The sequence below is a fragment of the Pleurodeles waltl genome, chromosome 4_2 (assembly GCF_031143425.1).
Source record: "Pleurodeles waltl isolate 20211129_DDA chromosome 4_2, aPleWal1.hap1.20221129, whole genome shotgun sequence".
NCBI classification, from domain to species: domain Eukaryota; kingdom Metazoa; phylum Chordata; class Amphibia; order Caudata; family Salamandridae; genus Pleurodeles; species Pleurodeles waltl.
Genome location: NC_090443.1, coordinates 425,354,964 through 425,371,443, shown reverse-complemented (window position 1 = coordinate 425,371,443; position 16,480 = coordinate 425,354,964). Strand labels below are relative to the sequence as shown.

General features: G+C 44.3%; 1 protein-coding gene across 5 annotated transcripts in view; it reads left to right on the top strand.

Moving 5' to 3' along the window:
- LOC138292853 (volume-regulated anion channel subunit LRRC8E-like) overlaps positions 1 to 16,480 on the top strand; it is a 228,388-nt gene that overhangs the window by 186,110 nt on the left and 25,798 nt on the right. For all 5 annotated transcript variants that reach the window (XR_011202823.1, XR_011202826.1, XR_011202825.1 and 2 more), the window contains one exon: positions 12,742 to 12,884. Coding sequence is in view for 1 of the 5 variants with exons in the window: in XM_069231687.1 (XP_069087788.1) it covers positions 12,742 to 12,884 (143 nt within the window). In the remaining 4 variants the exon portion in view is untranslated. The remainder of the gene's footprint in view (positions 1 to 12,741; positions 12,885 to 16,480) is intronic.

Here is a 16,480-nt window from a genome sequence, read left to right as displayed (position 1 = left end):
GTAATCATCCCACTCATCATTGTCAGGCTGTATCTCACCTACCTCCGCATCCTCATCGAAGGATACCTGATGCCTTGGGTGTGGAAAGAACAGAATGCTGTGATCTTGGCTGAGGTGTATGATGCGGCTGCTGCAAGTGAGGAGTTGTTGGCTTAGGTGGAAGTATTGGCTTTTGTTCCGACAACAGTTTAGCTGGAAAACGTTCCTGACAGTCTGCCAACATTGCTTGTAAGTCAGAAACAAGCCCAGGGGGAAGATCTACTAGCCCCTGCTGCTCATAATAGCCTTGCGTATAGCATGAAGCATCGTCATCTGAGTATTATTGACACTTAACCCTTAACTGGGAAGGGCTGCTGACTCCTCCAAAAATACCCTCCTCATCCGAGTCTTCGTCATGTAAGAGATGTGAGGGTAGAAGGCTGGAAACCTTGCTAGGGGACGTGACTGAGGGGGTTAGGTGATATTTCTTCGCCCTCCTGTGTGCATCCTGGTCCACTTACGAAAACAGAGGCAAGGAGCAAGGTCTCTGTACTTTCACTGCAGTGTTCGTCGTCGACAAGAGATGTGCCGTCGTTGGTGGTGGCGTCGACGGTGGTATCATCGACGAGAGCATCAACGGATTGGTTGTCTTCAATGGTGGAAACGTTGATGGTAGAGACGTCGTCGATGGTTGTAGTGTCGTCGACGGTTGGAGTTTCCTCGACGGTTGTTGGTCTGTCTGTCATTGGTGGACGCAGCGTCGACGAGGCCGTCGACAGTGGAAACAGCATGAACATCGCCGGCGGGGTCGTCGTTGAGAGCGTTGACGGTATCAGTGCTGACGGTGAAGATATAGGATGTGCCGTCGACGAAGATGAGCATACCGTCAACGAAGAGCCGGCATTTGCCATAGACACAGACAGTGTGGTGACATTGGAAGTCGTCGTCAGGACTTGAGCCGTCAATGGCGCCGTCGTCGACGATGATCCTGTTGACGGCGCAGAAGTTGTTTTTTTGAAGTTATGCTTCACTTTGAATGGTGGTGTCGATGGCTCAGAAACGGGCTTCTTTTTTTACTTTAGGTCTGAAGCTTTAGTCTTCTTCTTGAAGGGCTACCAATTTTTGAGGATACCTCAGCAGATTTTTTAAAAGCTTTTCTGGGTCTTTCCTCTATAGAAACTTGAGATTGTCGTTTGACAGGTGTTTACACCACAGAAACAGTAGAAGAGGCACTGTCCTCATCAGAAACAGGATTGTCTCTGGATTTCAATTTTTTTAGCCATATGAGAAGACGACCCTCTCTGTCCTTAAGAGTCTTAGTAGAAAAGGTTCTACATACCTTACAGTCTCTAGTTTTATGGCTATGATAGAGACAATATATACAGTCCTTATGCTGATCACCAACATGCCGCCTTTTCTTAATGCAGGTAGCACAGGTTTTAAAAAGCTATTTTTTAGGTGTCTCTGACATGGTAGCCAGGTTGAATGATTTCTGAAGAGCAATAATATCGGAATCTACTCAGAAAGGATTTCTGAGAGAAAAAACTGAGCAGAGCTCAGAGGAGACTCCTTAGCACAACGTGTGGTGAAAAATCTGAGGGAAATCAGCTCCTCACAGGAGGGTTCTAGAGGGTGGTGAGAGTTCATTGGTTGTCTCAAGTTTGGTCCTTTTTTATAAAACGACTATAAGATGTTACTAAATTAAGAGGCCTAGTGCCTCTGAGCTTTATATGCAATTGAGCATGGCTTTTGTATTACACCGGGGACTCCCATCTTTACAACAGGGAATGATTCAAGAATGTGAATCTATGAAAGTTCCAATGCTGGAGCAATGGATGTTTGTGTGAGAAGTGGATTGGGAGGGGCAAACCATGAAGGGAAGCGCAACCAGGGGCTCGTCCCACACAGTGCTCCCCCAAGTGAGTGCTTAGAGCCTTGGGAGACTTTGTTCCAGCAGGGTACGGTGCACAAGCTGAGTGTTCCTCCTGCCTGCAGAGTCAAGTGATAGGAGTGTTACCCTGCATGATAACGCACTGACCTCATGACCGCATTCCAGCTGCAGACCACAGAAGGCCTGTGGTAGAAGCCTTAGAGCCTTTCCTTAGTTCCTGGCACAATGCCAAACAAAATTAATCCACTGTCCCGTAGAGCAAGATAGCAGTGGTGTCTTAGACAGGAATTTGTTGCATCTGCATGAAGGAGTAGGATACCAGCTTAGCTACTGGTAGCACTAACTATACCAAGAGTGTATGTTCATCTGGTGGTTAATGCAGGGGCATGATTACAAGTGAAGTGGGGGAACCAAGGGGCTTATCCACCCTGTGTTTCTGGCTTTGACAAAGGAGTGATGTACTTTGTTGCCAGGCCCCAGTTTAGGAAGGTTCATTCCTTGTGATGGTGCAGTCTAATCCAGTAAGTGATACTTAATGTATGTTTCTGTGGGAGGTGCCTGAGGGATAAGCCAAACAAGGCAAGGCAGCCTGGGCCAGTCCCGCACAATCGCACCTCTGGCCATGTGAAGATCACTGAGTCCCGCACAATCACAACTCTGGCCATGTGAAGATCACTGAATGTCTCTGCCCATCTATGTCTTCCTGTGTTTTACAGCAGGAGCAATTGTGCTTCAGGTCTTAGACTTGGGGCTTGAGGGAATTTTAATTAGGGGTTTTAATTTTTTAACCCATCTCTGAAAGGCAAAACGTGAGGCAGGCTAGTCTCATTAACCATGGGAATCGTGTGTTTGCTCTCTGCCACTGCAAATGTTTTGCTTGAACCACCTGCCATGAGACATTGCCAGCCTCCTTCACAAGCAGGAGTGTGCTCAGTGGATTTCTTGTGGGACCCTGATCTACACACCCAGTCACTCTCACTCCTAATACAGAAAATAGAATGAAGGCAGTGAGTGAAATGCTCAACCCCACCCTCTTTCCTCTCATTGGTCGTGGGTCTAGTAGCAGCTGATTGGCTATTAGTGCTTTCCTTTGTCACAGGCACCCTCTTCTAGGCTACAAAAGTGAAAGGCTACTGCAGAAATCGGTAGGGTTCAAGTATGAAAGAGTAAAAAAGAAAGCTATCAGTAGCCGTAAGAGAGCCCCACTTTGTATTTCAGTGTCTGCATTGCAGACACTGAAATACGTGACGGGTGCCACTGCACCCGTCGCACCTTCCCACTCCACCGGCTCAATTCTGAGCCGGCGTCCTCGTGGGAAGGGTCTTTTGCACTGGGCTGGCGGGCGGCCTCTTGGCGCTCGCCCGCCAGCCCAGTGCAAAAGCCAAAATACCCTCAGCGGTCTTTCGACCGCGGAGCGGCATTTTGGAGGGGGGGAAGTCTGGCAGGCGGCCTCCGCCGCCCGCCAGACTCAGAATGACCCCCAGAGTGTTTAAAAGTCCTTTTAGAACTACCTGTAATTTTAATTGTTAACATAGAACTATTTCAATAAATATCTTTTTTGTTAACTTTTTAAACATTAACACACAGATAGTGTGGAATAGATAAACACCAATGAATACTCGGCTGTACCTTTGCTGCAGCCTAAGCACCCTAGCCATTTTTAGGTCGAGCACACAAGCTTTTTGACCTGTTGTAAGTATTGTAGGTTTTTAACCACTCCCACCTCACGCCCATCATTTTCATTCATTTGTGGGATTGCCTTTCAAAAATCACTTGATGTCATTGGTAAATGCTTTACAGTTTGGTTACCGCGTTGGACACTGACCCTGTTACAGGGATAATTGAACAATTGCCGATATACTTCAGAATGGGTGAGCTACTTTCTTCTTTTGTCTGCGCTTAATGGCTGTCATGGCGCTCACACTGTGAACCATTGGCGGTATCACTTTTACATTATATGCACTCTGATCTGCTTAGTACATGTTCTTTGCAGCAGGCATATTAACTCTGTGCGCTACCTTATGATGCCTCCAAGCTTGCACTAGAAAAAAGTGTGTTCTCTCTCCACAAAGAAAATAAATCGCCAGAGTTATTTCGACATTTTTACACTACATACACTTTGTAATTTGCCTAGTATACGTTCTTTGCAGCAGGCACATTAACCCTGTGCACCACCTTATGATGACTCCAAGCTTCCTCTAGACAAAAGTACATTCTCTTGGCTGCCATGGCGCTCACAGCGCTTAGAGCGCAAACTCGATCGGTGGTATCGTTTTTACATTATATACACTCTGATCTGCTTAATACACCTTCATTGACGCACACATTTTCATTCTGGGACTTGCAGTTTTATTTTTATAACGTGATATAAGATGGAAACGAGTCCTTGGATAATATTTGTAGAGTTGTCTAGCTCCCTATTTTGATGCGTGATTCGCTCATTTAGTTTGTTTCAGCTTTGCATTCTGTAACTTCTAGTTTTATTTTTATAACTTGATACAAGCTGCATATACAAAGCAAAAACCTGACTAGATGAATTACGCACATTAGAGTCTGTAAAATTTGAGCTGTGTGTGTGTATTTATAAAACTAACCTTGAGGAGAGCTTACAGTTGATTATGCTGTACAATGGTCAATATCTTATAGGTGACATTTCAGTTCAGGACTGACCGAGGATCATTAATATCATTTGAGGTGGCTCTCCTCAAGCGTGTGAAAAACCATGGCCGTTATGTTCTTCTCCCCAGACTGCAGTAAAGGGACAGTGATCCAGTAAGCACGCATTCTTGGAGTGCAATTATTTATAGGCAATGTCGCCTATACTAACTACCAAGTAAATATGTTTTGCACCTGGGATTAGTTTGCGTTTTAAGGGCCTTCTTTAAAAGAAATTCCAGTAGGCCTACTAGCCCTTTAGTTATTTGCAGTGCCACTGGAATTATGTAGAAGATAGGACCAAAATATGCAGCAGGATTGACCAATTAATGTGGCAAAAAACTCCAGTTATGCATTTACAAAACCAATAGCTCCAACTCAAGTAAATGTGAGACCTACCGCATTGCAAATGCTTGTTTTTAGTGTACAGCCAAAGGCCATTCGCAGTTAAAGAAGCCCACCCCCCCTCCTCCCACCACCATCCCCATGACAAATTGAATTCAATCTTGCAGCCAACCCCAGCTACACATGACCAAAGGTTATCTGCAGAGAGGCCTGGCTGCATGTGGCAGGTTGAAGTGAGAGACCTTTGAAAACAGTATGTAAAGGAAAACAAATAGTGAAGTTATGGTAATGTTTTGCCACAACGCAATAAAATGAAACTTTGAATATGTACTTTAAAAGTTAAATTACAATTATGGTTATGAATGAACTGCATAAAAACCTCGGACATTCGCCAGTCATGGTTAAGGAATGGTTTCTTACCTGTAACTCCAGTTCTCTCGTAGGGTTATTTCCATGATAGTCATAAGCACTGGATAGTTCCGCGCGCCTGCGGGGACCCCGGAGCACTGATGTGAAATATATTCTTAAGTGCAGATACCAGCCCTTTTGAAAAGGGCCTGTCAAAAACCACTTAAGAATAACACTGTACAGCCTATGTGAACAGCTACACAGGCCAAATTGTTGAAAAGAAAGACAGCTGTAGTGTAAATACACCTTCAAACACACATTTATTCTAGAAATGTAATAAAAAAAATACATTCTCATACTTATTTACACCTCTAATGAGAATAAAACAATGCAGGGCAGTGTAGCCCATAGGCTGCCATTATACAGGATGTAAATAGAGCTGTGCCTTTAAGAAAGTAAAGTCTTCCTGTATCCCATCATGCACAGCAAAAGGCAGTTGCCTCAGTTCTTTTTTGCAGGCTTGTAACATTACATGAAGGAACAAAACATTCGTTGTAGTACCAACATCGTTATCATTATTGCAACGTTTCCTATGTCAACTCCACCGGGGAGGAGGGAGGGTTGCTTATGACTATCATGGAAATACCCCTACGAGAGAACTGGAGTTACAGGTAAGAAACCATTCCTTCTCTCGTAGGGGATTTCCATATATAGTCATAAGCACTGAATAGACTAGCAAGCCCATCCCCATAACCGCGGTGGAGTAGACAGAATAATACTGAAACCATGAATCATGCAAATAAATTCTTGAGAGAGGCCTGTCCGACCTGCGCATCTGCCCTAGCATCTGTATCAAGGCAGTAATGTTTTGTAAAGGTATGGACCGATTTCCAAGTGTCCGCTTTGCATATCTCTGCCAAAGGAATATTTCTCATTAAGGCTGCAGTAGCTGCCTTCCCTCTAGTAGAATGGGCTTTTGGCCTGCTATCAAGAGATTTATTTGCTAACTGATAACAAAAAACTATACATGAAACAATCCATCTGGATAAAGATTGTTTAGACGTGGCCAACCCTGTTCTAACTGGGCCATAGTTAATAAAGAGCTGCTGTGATTTACGCAAGCATTTTGTCCTGTCCAAGTAAAATTTTAAAACCCTCTTTACGTCAAGAGAATGCAGGGTTCTCTCGGCAGGGGTAGTTGGATTTTGGAAGAAAGTTGGTAATGAAATGGTTTGATTCACATGAAAGTCTGAAACGATTTTTGATAAAAATTTTGGATGTGTCCTCATCACTACTTTCGAAGATGGAAAAAACATGTAGGGTTCTTGAGCGCAAAGGGCCTGGATCTCTCTGACCCTACGAGCTGATGTGATTGCAACCAGAAAAGCAGTTTTCCACGTAAGATGTTGTAGAGATGCTTTATGGATCGGTTCGAACTGAGGTAGCATCAGACGTGAGAGGACAATATTCAGTTCCCATGGAGGAGATGGTCTCCTAATGGGAGGAAAGACCTTTTTCAAGCCCTCCAGGAAGTCCTTTATTATTGGAATCCTAAAGAAAGAGGTTTGAGAGGGGCTCTTTCTATATGCCGTTAGAGCCGCCAGGTGTACTTTTATTGATGACAATTGCAATCCAGACTTCGCCAAACCTAATAAGTATGGCAGGATAGTCTCCTCTCCGCAGGATATTGGGTCGGCGTTGTTGTCCAAGCACCACACGCAGAACCTTTTCCACTTGCAGGCATAAGCTGTCCTTGTGGAAGGGCGCTTTGCTTCCCTTAGGATCTCCATGCAGTCCTGAGGTAGGTTCAGGTGACCATATTGTACTAACTCAGGAGCCATGCTGCCAAATTCAACGATGAGAGGTTGGGATGAGATATCTGGCCTCGGAACTTCGTGAGAAGGTCTGGGCGATAAGGCAGCCTGATGTGTGGCTTGAGTGACCGGTGAAGGAGGTCTGGAAACCACCATTGGCGTGGCCATTCTGGGGCAATTAGAATCATCTTGGTGTGAGCATTGGACAGCTTCTGATGGACTGCCGGTATCAGGGGAAGCGGTGGAAAGGCGTAAAGAAATGCTCCTGACCAGTTTATCCACAGGGCATTCCCCAGCGTCCCTGGATGGTAATATCTGGAGGCGAAGTTTTGGCATTTTTTGTTTTCTGGGGTTGCAAATAGGTCTATAGAGGGGGTACCCCACTTGGCAAAAATGGAACGGACGACTTCGTCGTGCAATACCCATTCGTGGTTCTCGTCCATTGCGCGGCTGAGGGCATCCGCTTAAACATTCTGTATGCCCGGAAGGTGAGTTGCCACTAACAACAGGTTCCTGGCTAGAAGCCAGTGCCAGATTGTTTGAGCTTCTGTCGACAAGGTCCTGTACCTGGTGCCTCCTTGTTTGTTTACGTAATACATGGTGGCCACGTTGTCCGTCTGGAGGAGCAGAGTTTCCGTCTTCAGAGATGGGAGGAAGGCCTTGAGCGCAAGCTGGACTGCGCGAAGCTCCAACAGGTTGATTTGATACAGACGCTCTCTCTGTGACCATTTGCCTTGGACTCGAAGGTGATCCATATGCGCTCCCCATCCGAGCAGCGATGCGTCTGTTACGATGGTTTGAGCTGGAGGTTGTTGTTGGAATGGAATCCCCACCAAAAGATTGTTAGGTGAACACCACCACTTGAGGGATTGTAAGGCGTGGGGAGAAAGAAGGACTCTGCTCTCCCAATCGTCTACCAGTTGACACCATTGATCCTCCAGACATTCCTGTAAGGGCCTCATATGGAGGCGAGCATTGGGAATGAGGTGGATGCAAGACGCCATCGAGCCCAGGAGAGAGGATATCACTCTTGCAGTGGTCTGAGGTGTTCTCTCGAGCTGCTGGCACTTTTGGAGAATTGATAACCGTTGTTCCTCCGAAGGAAACACCTTTCCTTGTTTGGTATCTATGATGGCACCTAAGTAATGCAGCCTCTGAACAGGTGTTGCTGTGGACTTGGGAAGATTGGCTTGAAGGCCCAGGCTCTGGAGAAGCTGCTGAGACCAGTTGAAATGCTGTTGAGCCTCTAGATAGGTGGAGGCTTTTATGAGCCAATCGTCTAGATAGGGGTAGATGAATATTCAATGCTTCCTCAAATGGGCTGCCACCACCACCATGCATTTGGAAAAAGTTCTCTGTGCTGATTTGAGGCCGAAGGGTAGTACCGTAAATTGGTAATGACTTTTTCCGACGATGAACCTTAGAAATTTTCGATGCTTCTCGATCACCGGAATGTGAAGGTAAGCGTCGCGGAGGTCTATCGCGCAGAGCCAGTCGCCCTGACGAAGTTCAGGGTAAATTTGGTGCAAGGATAGCATCCTGAATTTTTCTCTGCGAATCCACTTGTTTGCTATCCTTAGGTCTAGAATGGGACGAAACTCTTGTTTGTCTTTCTTTGGTACCAAAAAATACCTCGAGTAGATTCCCTTTCCGTGCTGATTGATCGGAACGGGTTCTATTGCTCTCTTTTGTAATAGGGTTGCCACTTCTAATTGAAGAGCTTTGAGGTGGTGACTGGCTGGTTTGGGTGGCACAGACGGAGGGGGACTGATGAACCTGATAGCGTAGCCATTCCGTACAATATTCAACACCCAGGCGTCTGATGTGATGCGTTGCCACTCGTCCAGATGATTTGAGATACTTCCCCCTACCGGAGTGGGTAAGGAGGAGGGGGAAGCGAGGATTCAGGGCTTAGACGCTGGTGCCTGACGAGTTGTCTGGGTTTGCGGTGTGGAACGACCCCTTGCCGACTTTCGTTGTGTCGAGAAGGTTCTTTGATGCTGTTGCTGCTGCTGGGGTCGTGAAGCCATCCACTGTGGCGTTTGATGTCTGTGAGTGAAGAGCCTTCGTTGGTAGGGACGGAATGTTTTCCGTTGCTCCCTTGGTCTTTCGATGCCCACCGCTTTCAAAGTGTCTAGCTCAGATTTCATTCTCGACATCTCGTCATCGGTATGAGAGCCAAACAAAGTGGAGCCTGAGAAGGGTAAATTTTGAATTCTCTGTTGTGCCTCTGGTTTGAGAGACGTCAAGCGTAGCCAAGCGTGTCTTCTTAAGGCCACTCCATGAGCATAGTTATGTGCCAATAGCACCGAAGAGTCAGCAGCAGCACTTATCACTTGGTTGGAGACCATGGCACCTTCACTCACGATCTCCAAAAAATCTTCTCTTTTCGCTTTAGGTAGATGTTCCGTAAACTGTAGTACAGAGTCCCAAAGAGCACGATCATATCTACCTAATAGCGCAGTAGCGCTGGCTGCTTTCATTGTGATGGCTGCGGTAGAGCATACTTTACGACCTGCGGCATCGATCTTTCTGCTCTCCTTGTCCGGTGGCTAGGAGGAAGACGGAGACATAGAGTGCAACTTTTTTGCCGCCACTATAACCACCGAGTCAGGCACTGGATCCGACCTTAGGAATAGAGGGTCCTGCTCCGGTGGGCGATACTTCTTTATAAGCCTGGAAGGAGCAGTTTTAGTTGTGGCCGGTGTTAAAAATATATCCATTGCCGGTTCAAGAAGACCCAGGACCAGTGGTAGTAATGGTCTTGAGGATGTCCTCTGATGTAATGTCTCGAAAATCACCGAGGTCGTTGGAGCGGGTACCGCAAGCGGGATGTTTAATTTGGTAGCACCGCGCACTAGGACCTCTTGGAAGGTGTTCACATCGTCTATGGGAGAAACTCTCGGAGACGGTGAGTCAGATAGGGTTGGAGAGTAATCCCTTGTGGAAGAAGAGGAATGTCTATGGCGTGAATGAGAAGATCTTTGAACTTATTCATGTTGACGATGGTGTCGAGAGGAAGAAGAGCGTCTCGAGGAATGTCGGGAATATCTTGTGGATTCCGCTGGAGTCACTGGGACGGACTCTGAGGGAGGAGCCGGAGGAGGGGCTGTAGGTGCCACAGGTGTCTGAGGTGAAGTTGGTAGAAGAATGAGAGAAGCCATCGGATTCTGAGGTGGCATAAACCCTTATAGGTCTCTTTGAATGTCTCCTCGACGTCGACACACTTCTCGACGTCGAAGTATGGTGACAGCGAGTACCTCTCGGCGTTGACTCCTCTCGTCGCTTAGATCTTCCTCGACGTCGATGAGATGACGGCGAGCGTCTTCAACGGCGAGCGCTGTTCCTCGACGTCGATCGTCCTCGTGTCGACGGCGACCTGGACCAAGACCTTCTTGATGGCGAGCGTCTACGCCGCCTCGACGGCAAAACGGCTGTCGACGTCGAGCGATGCCTCTTTCTCGACGGTGAGCCGGTCCTCGACGGCGAACATGTTGGCGCCGTTCCCGGTCTCGACGTCGATGCTCTCGACGTCATCGGAGACCTATGGCGTTTGTGAGCAGGTCTGGCAGCCGCTCCAGAGGAAACAGAGAGAGCCCTGGAAGAAGACTGACCTTCTCCTCGCTCTGTGGCAGATTGACCACTTCTTCTTCTGTCCTCTCTTGCCTGAAGTCGAATTTTCTCCCTGTCACAAAGAGTTCATCTGGAGAAAGTTTTGCAGATGTCACAGGCGTCAGGTTTGTGACTGGATGGTAGGCAAATAATACAGACCTGGTGTGGATCTGTTTTGGCCTTTTTCCTGCCACAACTAGGGCACTTGTCAAAAAGTGAAGGCATTCTAAAGACAGAAAAACTTAAAATTTCTGTCAGAATTTGGCAGGAAAGGCTAGCAAATGTTCACTCAAGATGAAAGACGTCGAGTGAAATTGAAATTCAAAAGATTTTAATTGAATTTTCTGTCAAAAAAGGCTTTGCGAGGTAGAGCTCAATGCTTCAGAGTCCTGTCAGAAGGAGCCGGAAAAAAGAACTGAGGCAACTGCCTTTTGCTGTGCATGATGGGATACAGGAAGACTTTACTTTCTTAAAGGCACAGCTCTATTTACATCCTGTATAATGGCAGCCTATGGGCTACACTGCCCTGCATTGTTTTATTCTCATTAGAGGTGTAAATAAGTATGAGAATGTATTTTTTTTAATTACATTTCTAGAATAAATGTGTGTTTGAAGGTGTATTTACACTACAGCTGTCTTTCTTTTCAACAATTTGGCCTGTGTAGCTGTTCATATAGGCTGCACAGTGTTATTCTTAAGTGGTTTTTGACAGGCCCTTTTCAAAAGGGCTGGTATCTGCACTTAAGAATATATTTCACATCAGTGCTCCGGGGTCCCCGCAGGCACGCGGAACTATTCAGTGCTTACGACTATACATGGAAATCCCCTACGAGAGAAGTATGTTTCCTATAACCGGGCTTCCACTGTGCTCTGCTCACATATGACATCAATGATGATATCTCAGAAGAAATATATGGCATATTAAATGGCATCATTGATGACATCACTGGTGGCATCACTGATAATATCAGTTTTAAATCAAGTGCACTTTTTTTATTTGATTTATCAGACAGCACTAACTGGTTTGCCAGCCTATACCTTATAACTCCTAATAGAACCACGATACACTATAAAGCCACCTCATTTACCTAAGCAGGGGCCATATAACTTTTACGCACTCAACATCACACACATACTTACCTACCATCATACCACAATACATCATCATACATCCAAGCAAGCAACTTAATATACTGGCATACATAACGTTATGGAATTACATTATAGCCATCACTTCTCACTCTCCGAGAAACGACATACACAAACATACCAGAAATCATTCAGCCATATAGCCATTTCACAGTAACAAACACCCACCAGAAAGTCAAAACATACGAAACAGAAAGTAAATACTTTGTACTATATGTTACCACACCTAATGGTATCGACTCGCACACCCACCTTATGGCTCTACAACCTCACTGTCCCACTATAGACTACTGAAAAAGTATATTCAGTCTATTAGCAAGAAACACGCACAGGATGACACAAACACCCACCAACATACACCAACACATATAGTGCTATAAAGCCACAGAGCTACCATTACATAGGCACAAGACCACTTTTATTTACAAACACAGATTATCCATACAGGTTCAGCACTACACACCGGTGTTTGAAACAACAGTATGCAAAGCTTCACCTCTTGAGTCGTGGCTCTTCCCCACACACAATGATTGTAATAAGAAACTTATTTATTACCATTTTTTTGTGGGAGGGGCATAATGATGCGCGCACTCGAAGCTTCTCCTCTCGAGTCACCTCCCACTGCCACACAGAAAAACATCAACACCCATCTCCATATACAACATATATTTGTAGCTTCTCGGTGAAAAAGATACATTGTATGTGCTTACCTCTTGAGGTTTTTTTTTTTGCAACAGCATCACTACTACTTATTTCACATCTCGTCAATGTTTATAACTGCTGCCATTTCGCTAAACAACAAATTGTTTTTATGCAATGCACCTCGATAAGTAAAGTCGTATTCTAAGTAAGAAGAAAAAAAACATACGTAGGATTTTTATTGTCCTTATTATACCCAATCAAAGCAATGTTTAAACGACAAACTGATGTGCTTGTCTTTTTGTGTAGAAAACATGATTCCCATTGGAGACCTTAAGCAGTTCAGTGAGCCGAATCCAGCTTTCAGAGTCCTAAAACCCTGGTGGGATGTTCTAGCAGAGTACACCAACATTATAATGGCCATGTTATCATTGTTCACAGCAAGTTTACAGGTAAGGAAGGGGACAAGGGTTAGACTCACTGTGTACAGACGCACAGACAGTTCTTTATTTGCGCACTTGCTACAGCTTTGTAAAGCATAAGGAGACAGATCTATGTACGCGGAATGAACGTCAGCATATTTAATATGTATAATTGCACTTCTTAGCAGCGTCTATCCAATTCTATTTTGTACGTTTCAGCGCACCCATAGACCCAGAGGTAATCAGTTCAGGCGAAGCCCTCTGGTCAGCCAAGCGTATGGCCCTATTGTGTCACCAACAAATTTAAACCATTTACTCAGGGCACAAGTCCTAAAAAAAGAAGTGAGGAGACTAACTAATTAGGCAGTGTGCAAGTGACATCACAGCATGTGTCTTTGCACATGGCATCTTAGGAAGTGACATCATAGGAAGTGGCATCATGTCTTAAAACTTCACACATACTCAGCAGGTCTATCATCAGTACATTTGAGTGCATTAAGAGATTTAACAAATGAAAGCTAATCAGTGCTTAAGCATGTGGCTTTAAGGAAGTAACATCCCAAATTTGGATGAAGTCTAGTGTCTGGGTAACTATGGTAGACATGCCACTAAGCCCTACAAGCTAGGCATACTGAACGTGGCACCAAGAACGAAACACAGTTCATGCATTTCATTTAAAATGCTAGCAGCTACAATTGCTAATATCAAAACAATAACATTTATGAACCTACTTAACATGCCATCATTGTATACACTGACAATTTTAGCACACTTTGACCATTATCAAAAAAATGCAAGTGTTGCACACTGCCTTTGCTATTTTGAGCATTGCAAGCAAACCACATCCTCAATGAAAGTTTTTATTTGTGACTGTATAGTCTGCACATCTATTAATTCAGACAACAAAGACCATGCTATATTGCCCCAGGATGATTAACCATAAGAAGTGAGTAACTAGTTTGACCTTTTTACATCACTGAATCCCTAACTTGTGGGCAACAAAATAATTTTAAAAATGTCATGCATCTGGTATCTTTTGTTGTGATGGTTACTAGAATCTACATTCCTATCCCGAGTATCAACAGCATCGCGATGAGCAGTGAACCATCTGTTAACATATGGCAATGGATTCCAAAGAAGGAAGAGGAGGGTCCATGAGATCTATGAAAATTAGAGAAGACGTGTGATAACAAAACAATTTTGTAAGGGTGAAGTTATCAAGTTCATCGTCCTGAAACCTCTTTCACAGTCACTTGAAATAACTGATATTGTGTTTATTGCCCACTAAACAGGTTGCAGTTGGTCTGGAATCTGCATCCCACCATTGTCAATACATTTTCTGAAACCTTCTCATATGCATAAGTCTATACACTAACACAAGCTACACATACTCAAAATTACACTCTTGTTAATTTATTTGAGGGGCCTGCTAGGAGGGTGTTTCTGAAGCCATTACTGTAGGCAGAGTCCTTAAGTACATGGACAGCCAGCACCTGCTGAGCATACATAAGTTGCTCATGCATGCTCTATGGGTACAACTCCTGCAGCTTTTAACCCACACCTTAAAATATCCTAAGAAAAAGTAGGAAAAGAATATAGGAAGAACATTTCTGCATCCAAGAATCAAGAGGCCAACATCAGTAAAGACAAAATATCAAACATTTTTTTTGGGGGGTTGTCCTGCCATTTGATAAAGTTTGTTTTGACCAATGACTTTGTGTTTCACCACTGCGCATATTAGTTGCTCAATGTTCACCAGTAGCACATGGTATGTTTTGTTCAGTTGAGCCGCCTATTGGCTTTGACATGGCATTAGCCATTACTTTCTGTATTCAGTTTAGCCGCCTATGGGCTTTGACATTGCATTAGCCATTACATTCTGTATTCTGCCTATTGGCTTTGACATGCTGTATCCAGTCTAGCCGCCTATTGGCTTTGACATTGCATTCCTATTGACTTTGACATGATGTATTCAGTTTAGCTGCCTATTGACTTTGACATGCTATTAGATATTCTGCCTATTGACTTTGACATGATATTATATATTGCATTTTGTATTCAGCTCAGCTGCCTATGGGCTTTGACATGATATTATATATTGCATTTTGTATTCAGCTCCGCTGCCTATTGGCTTTGACATGATATTATACATTGCATTTTATATTCAGCTCAGCTGCCTATGGGCTTTGACATGATATAAGACATTGTATTTTGTATTCAGCTTAGATGCCTATTGGCTTTGACATGACACTAGACATTGCATTTGATATTTAGGTTAGCTGCCTATTGCCTTTAACATGACATTGCATTTGATATTTAGGTTAGCTGCCCATTGCCTTTAACGTGGAGTTCTGTATTTTTCCAAGCTGTGTTTTTGCACCAGAGAACCAAGATGTTTTGCTCTCACAGTAGACTAGACCTGATAAGAGAGAGTACATGGGCGTCGTTTCTCTTCCCTTGAGCTTGGGAACAGGAGTAGTCTTGGAGACCTGGCCAGTCTCCAAAAGGCTTGCTCAGTTTCCCAGGTCTGAGAGGAGGGGGCACACCTTTGTAACGAATGTAACAGGCTGCAGAGAGTCAGATTCGAATCTGCCGGACCTCGTGCTGGAGCTTGGCGCCAGTTGCCAGCATCCCGTGTGGGTAGATGACACTCTTTCTCGCGGCTGACAGGGGTCTCAGCTTGCAGACCTTAGAAAGATGTAGCTGTAAATAGTTCCTACACGGTGAAGTATTTGTTTTGCTTTGCATTCAATATCTTATAAATATAACCTGCTGTGTATATTGCAAACTGATATATTTTGTTTGATTAACGCGGACTTGAAAGCTACTAATTCGTCATTCATTCATAAACATTGTGGTTGGTGAAGAATAAAATAACAATAAAAGTCTTCTTTGACCTCCAAAGTGCATTTCTGTTGTGTTATGTTAGTGCTTAGAAACTAAATAAGAGGAAAGCACTACAATTGGTACCAGGAGTGGGGTGTCGGTCATTAAGAGGTGATTAAGAAGGGGTTTGACGAGTTAGTAGATTTCTAAGTGCACACTTTAGAAAGTGTAATTGTTTTTTTGTTGTTTGGAGAATTACAGAAATTGTTTTCTGTTTGGAGAATCACAGTAGCACGGCAGACCATGTCTGAGAATACATGTGTTGATGAACTGCCTGATGGTGCTAAGAAAAACTGTGAATTGTTTTCTGTTTGGGGAATTACAAAAGAAAATGCATGTGTAGCTAAAAGGCCTGATAATGTTTTGAGAAATAATTCCCGTTGTATATATGTAGAAAACGTGTGTTTTGGAAGTAATGATGACAGAAAGGTCTGGATACCTTTATCTGCTTACAGAGAAATGCAGGAGAAATGTAGGAAGTTGGAACATGAAAATAGGAATTTACGTGAGCAAATTAGCCAGGATACAATAATTCAAAATAAGACGGAAAGTTATAAAAGGGCTGTTTTTGAAGAATCTTTCTTGTCCCATTCCAGTAATGAGGGGGTTAAGACAGCTCCGAGCTGCATTGAGTTTCCGTGTGAGCCAGGGTTTTTGGCAGCCAAAGTGCATTCCTTAACTGATAACAGGGACGAGAGACCAGAAGGATTTTAGAGCAAGACACCCAGAGTTTCATTAGC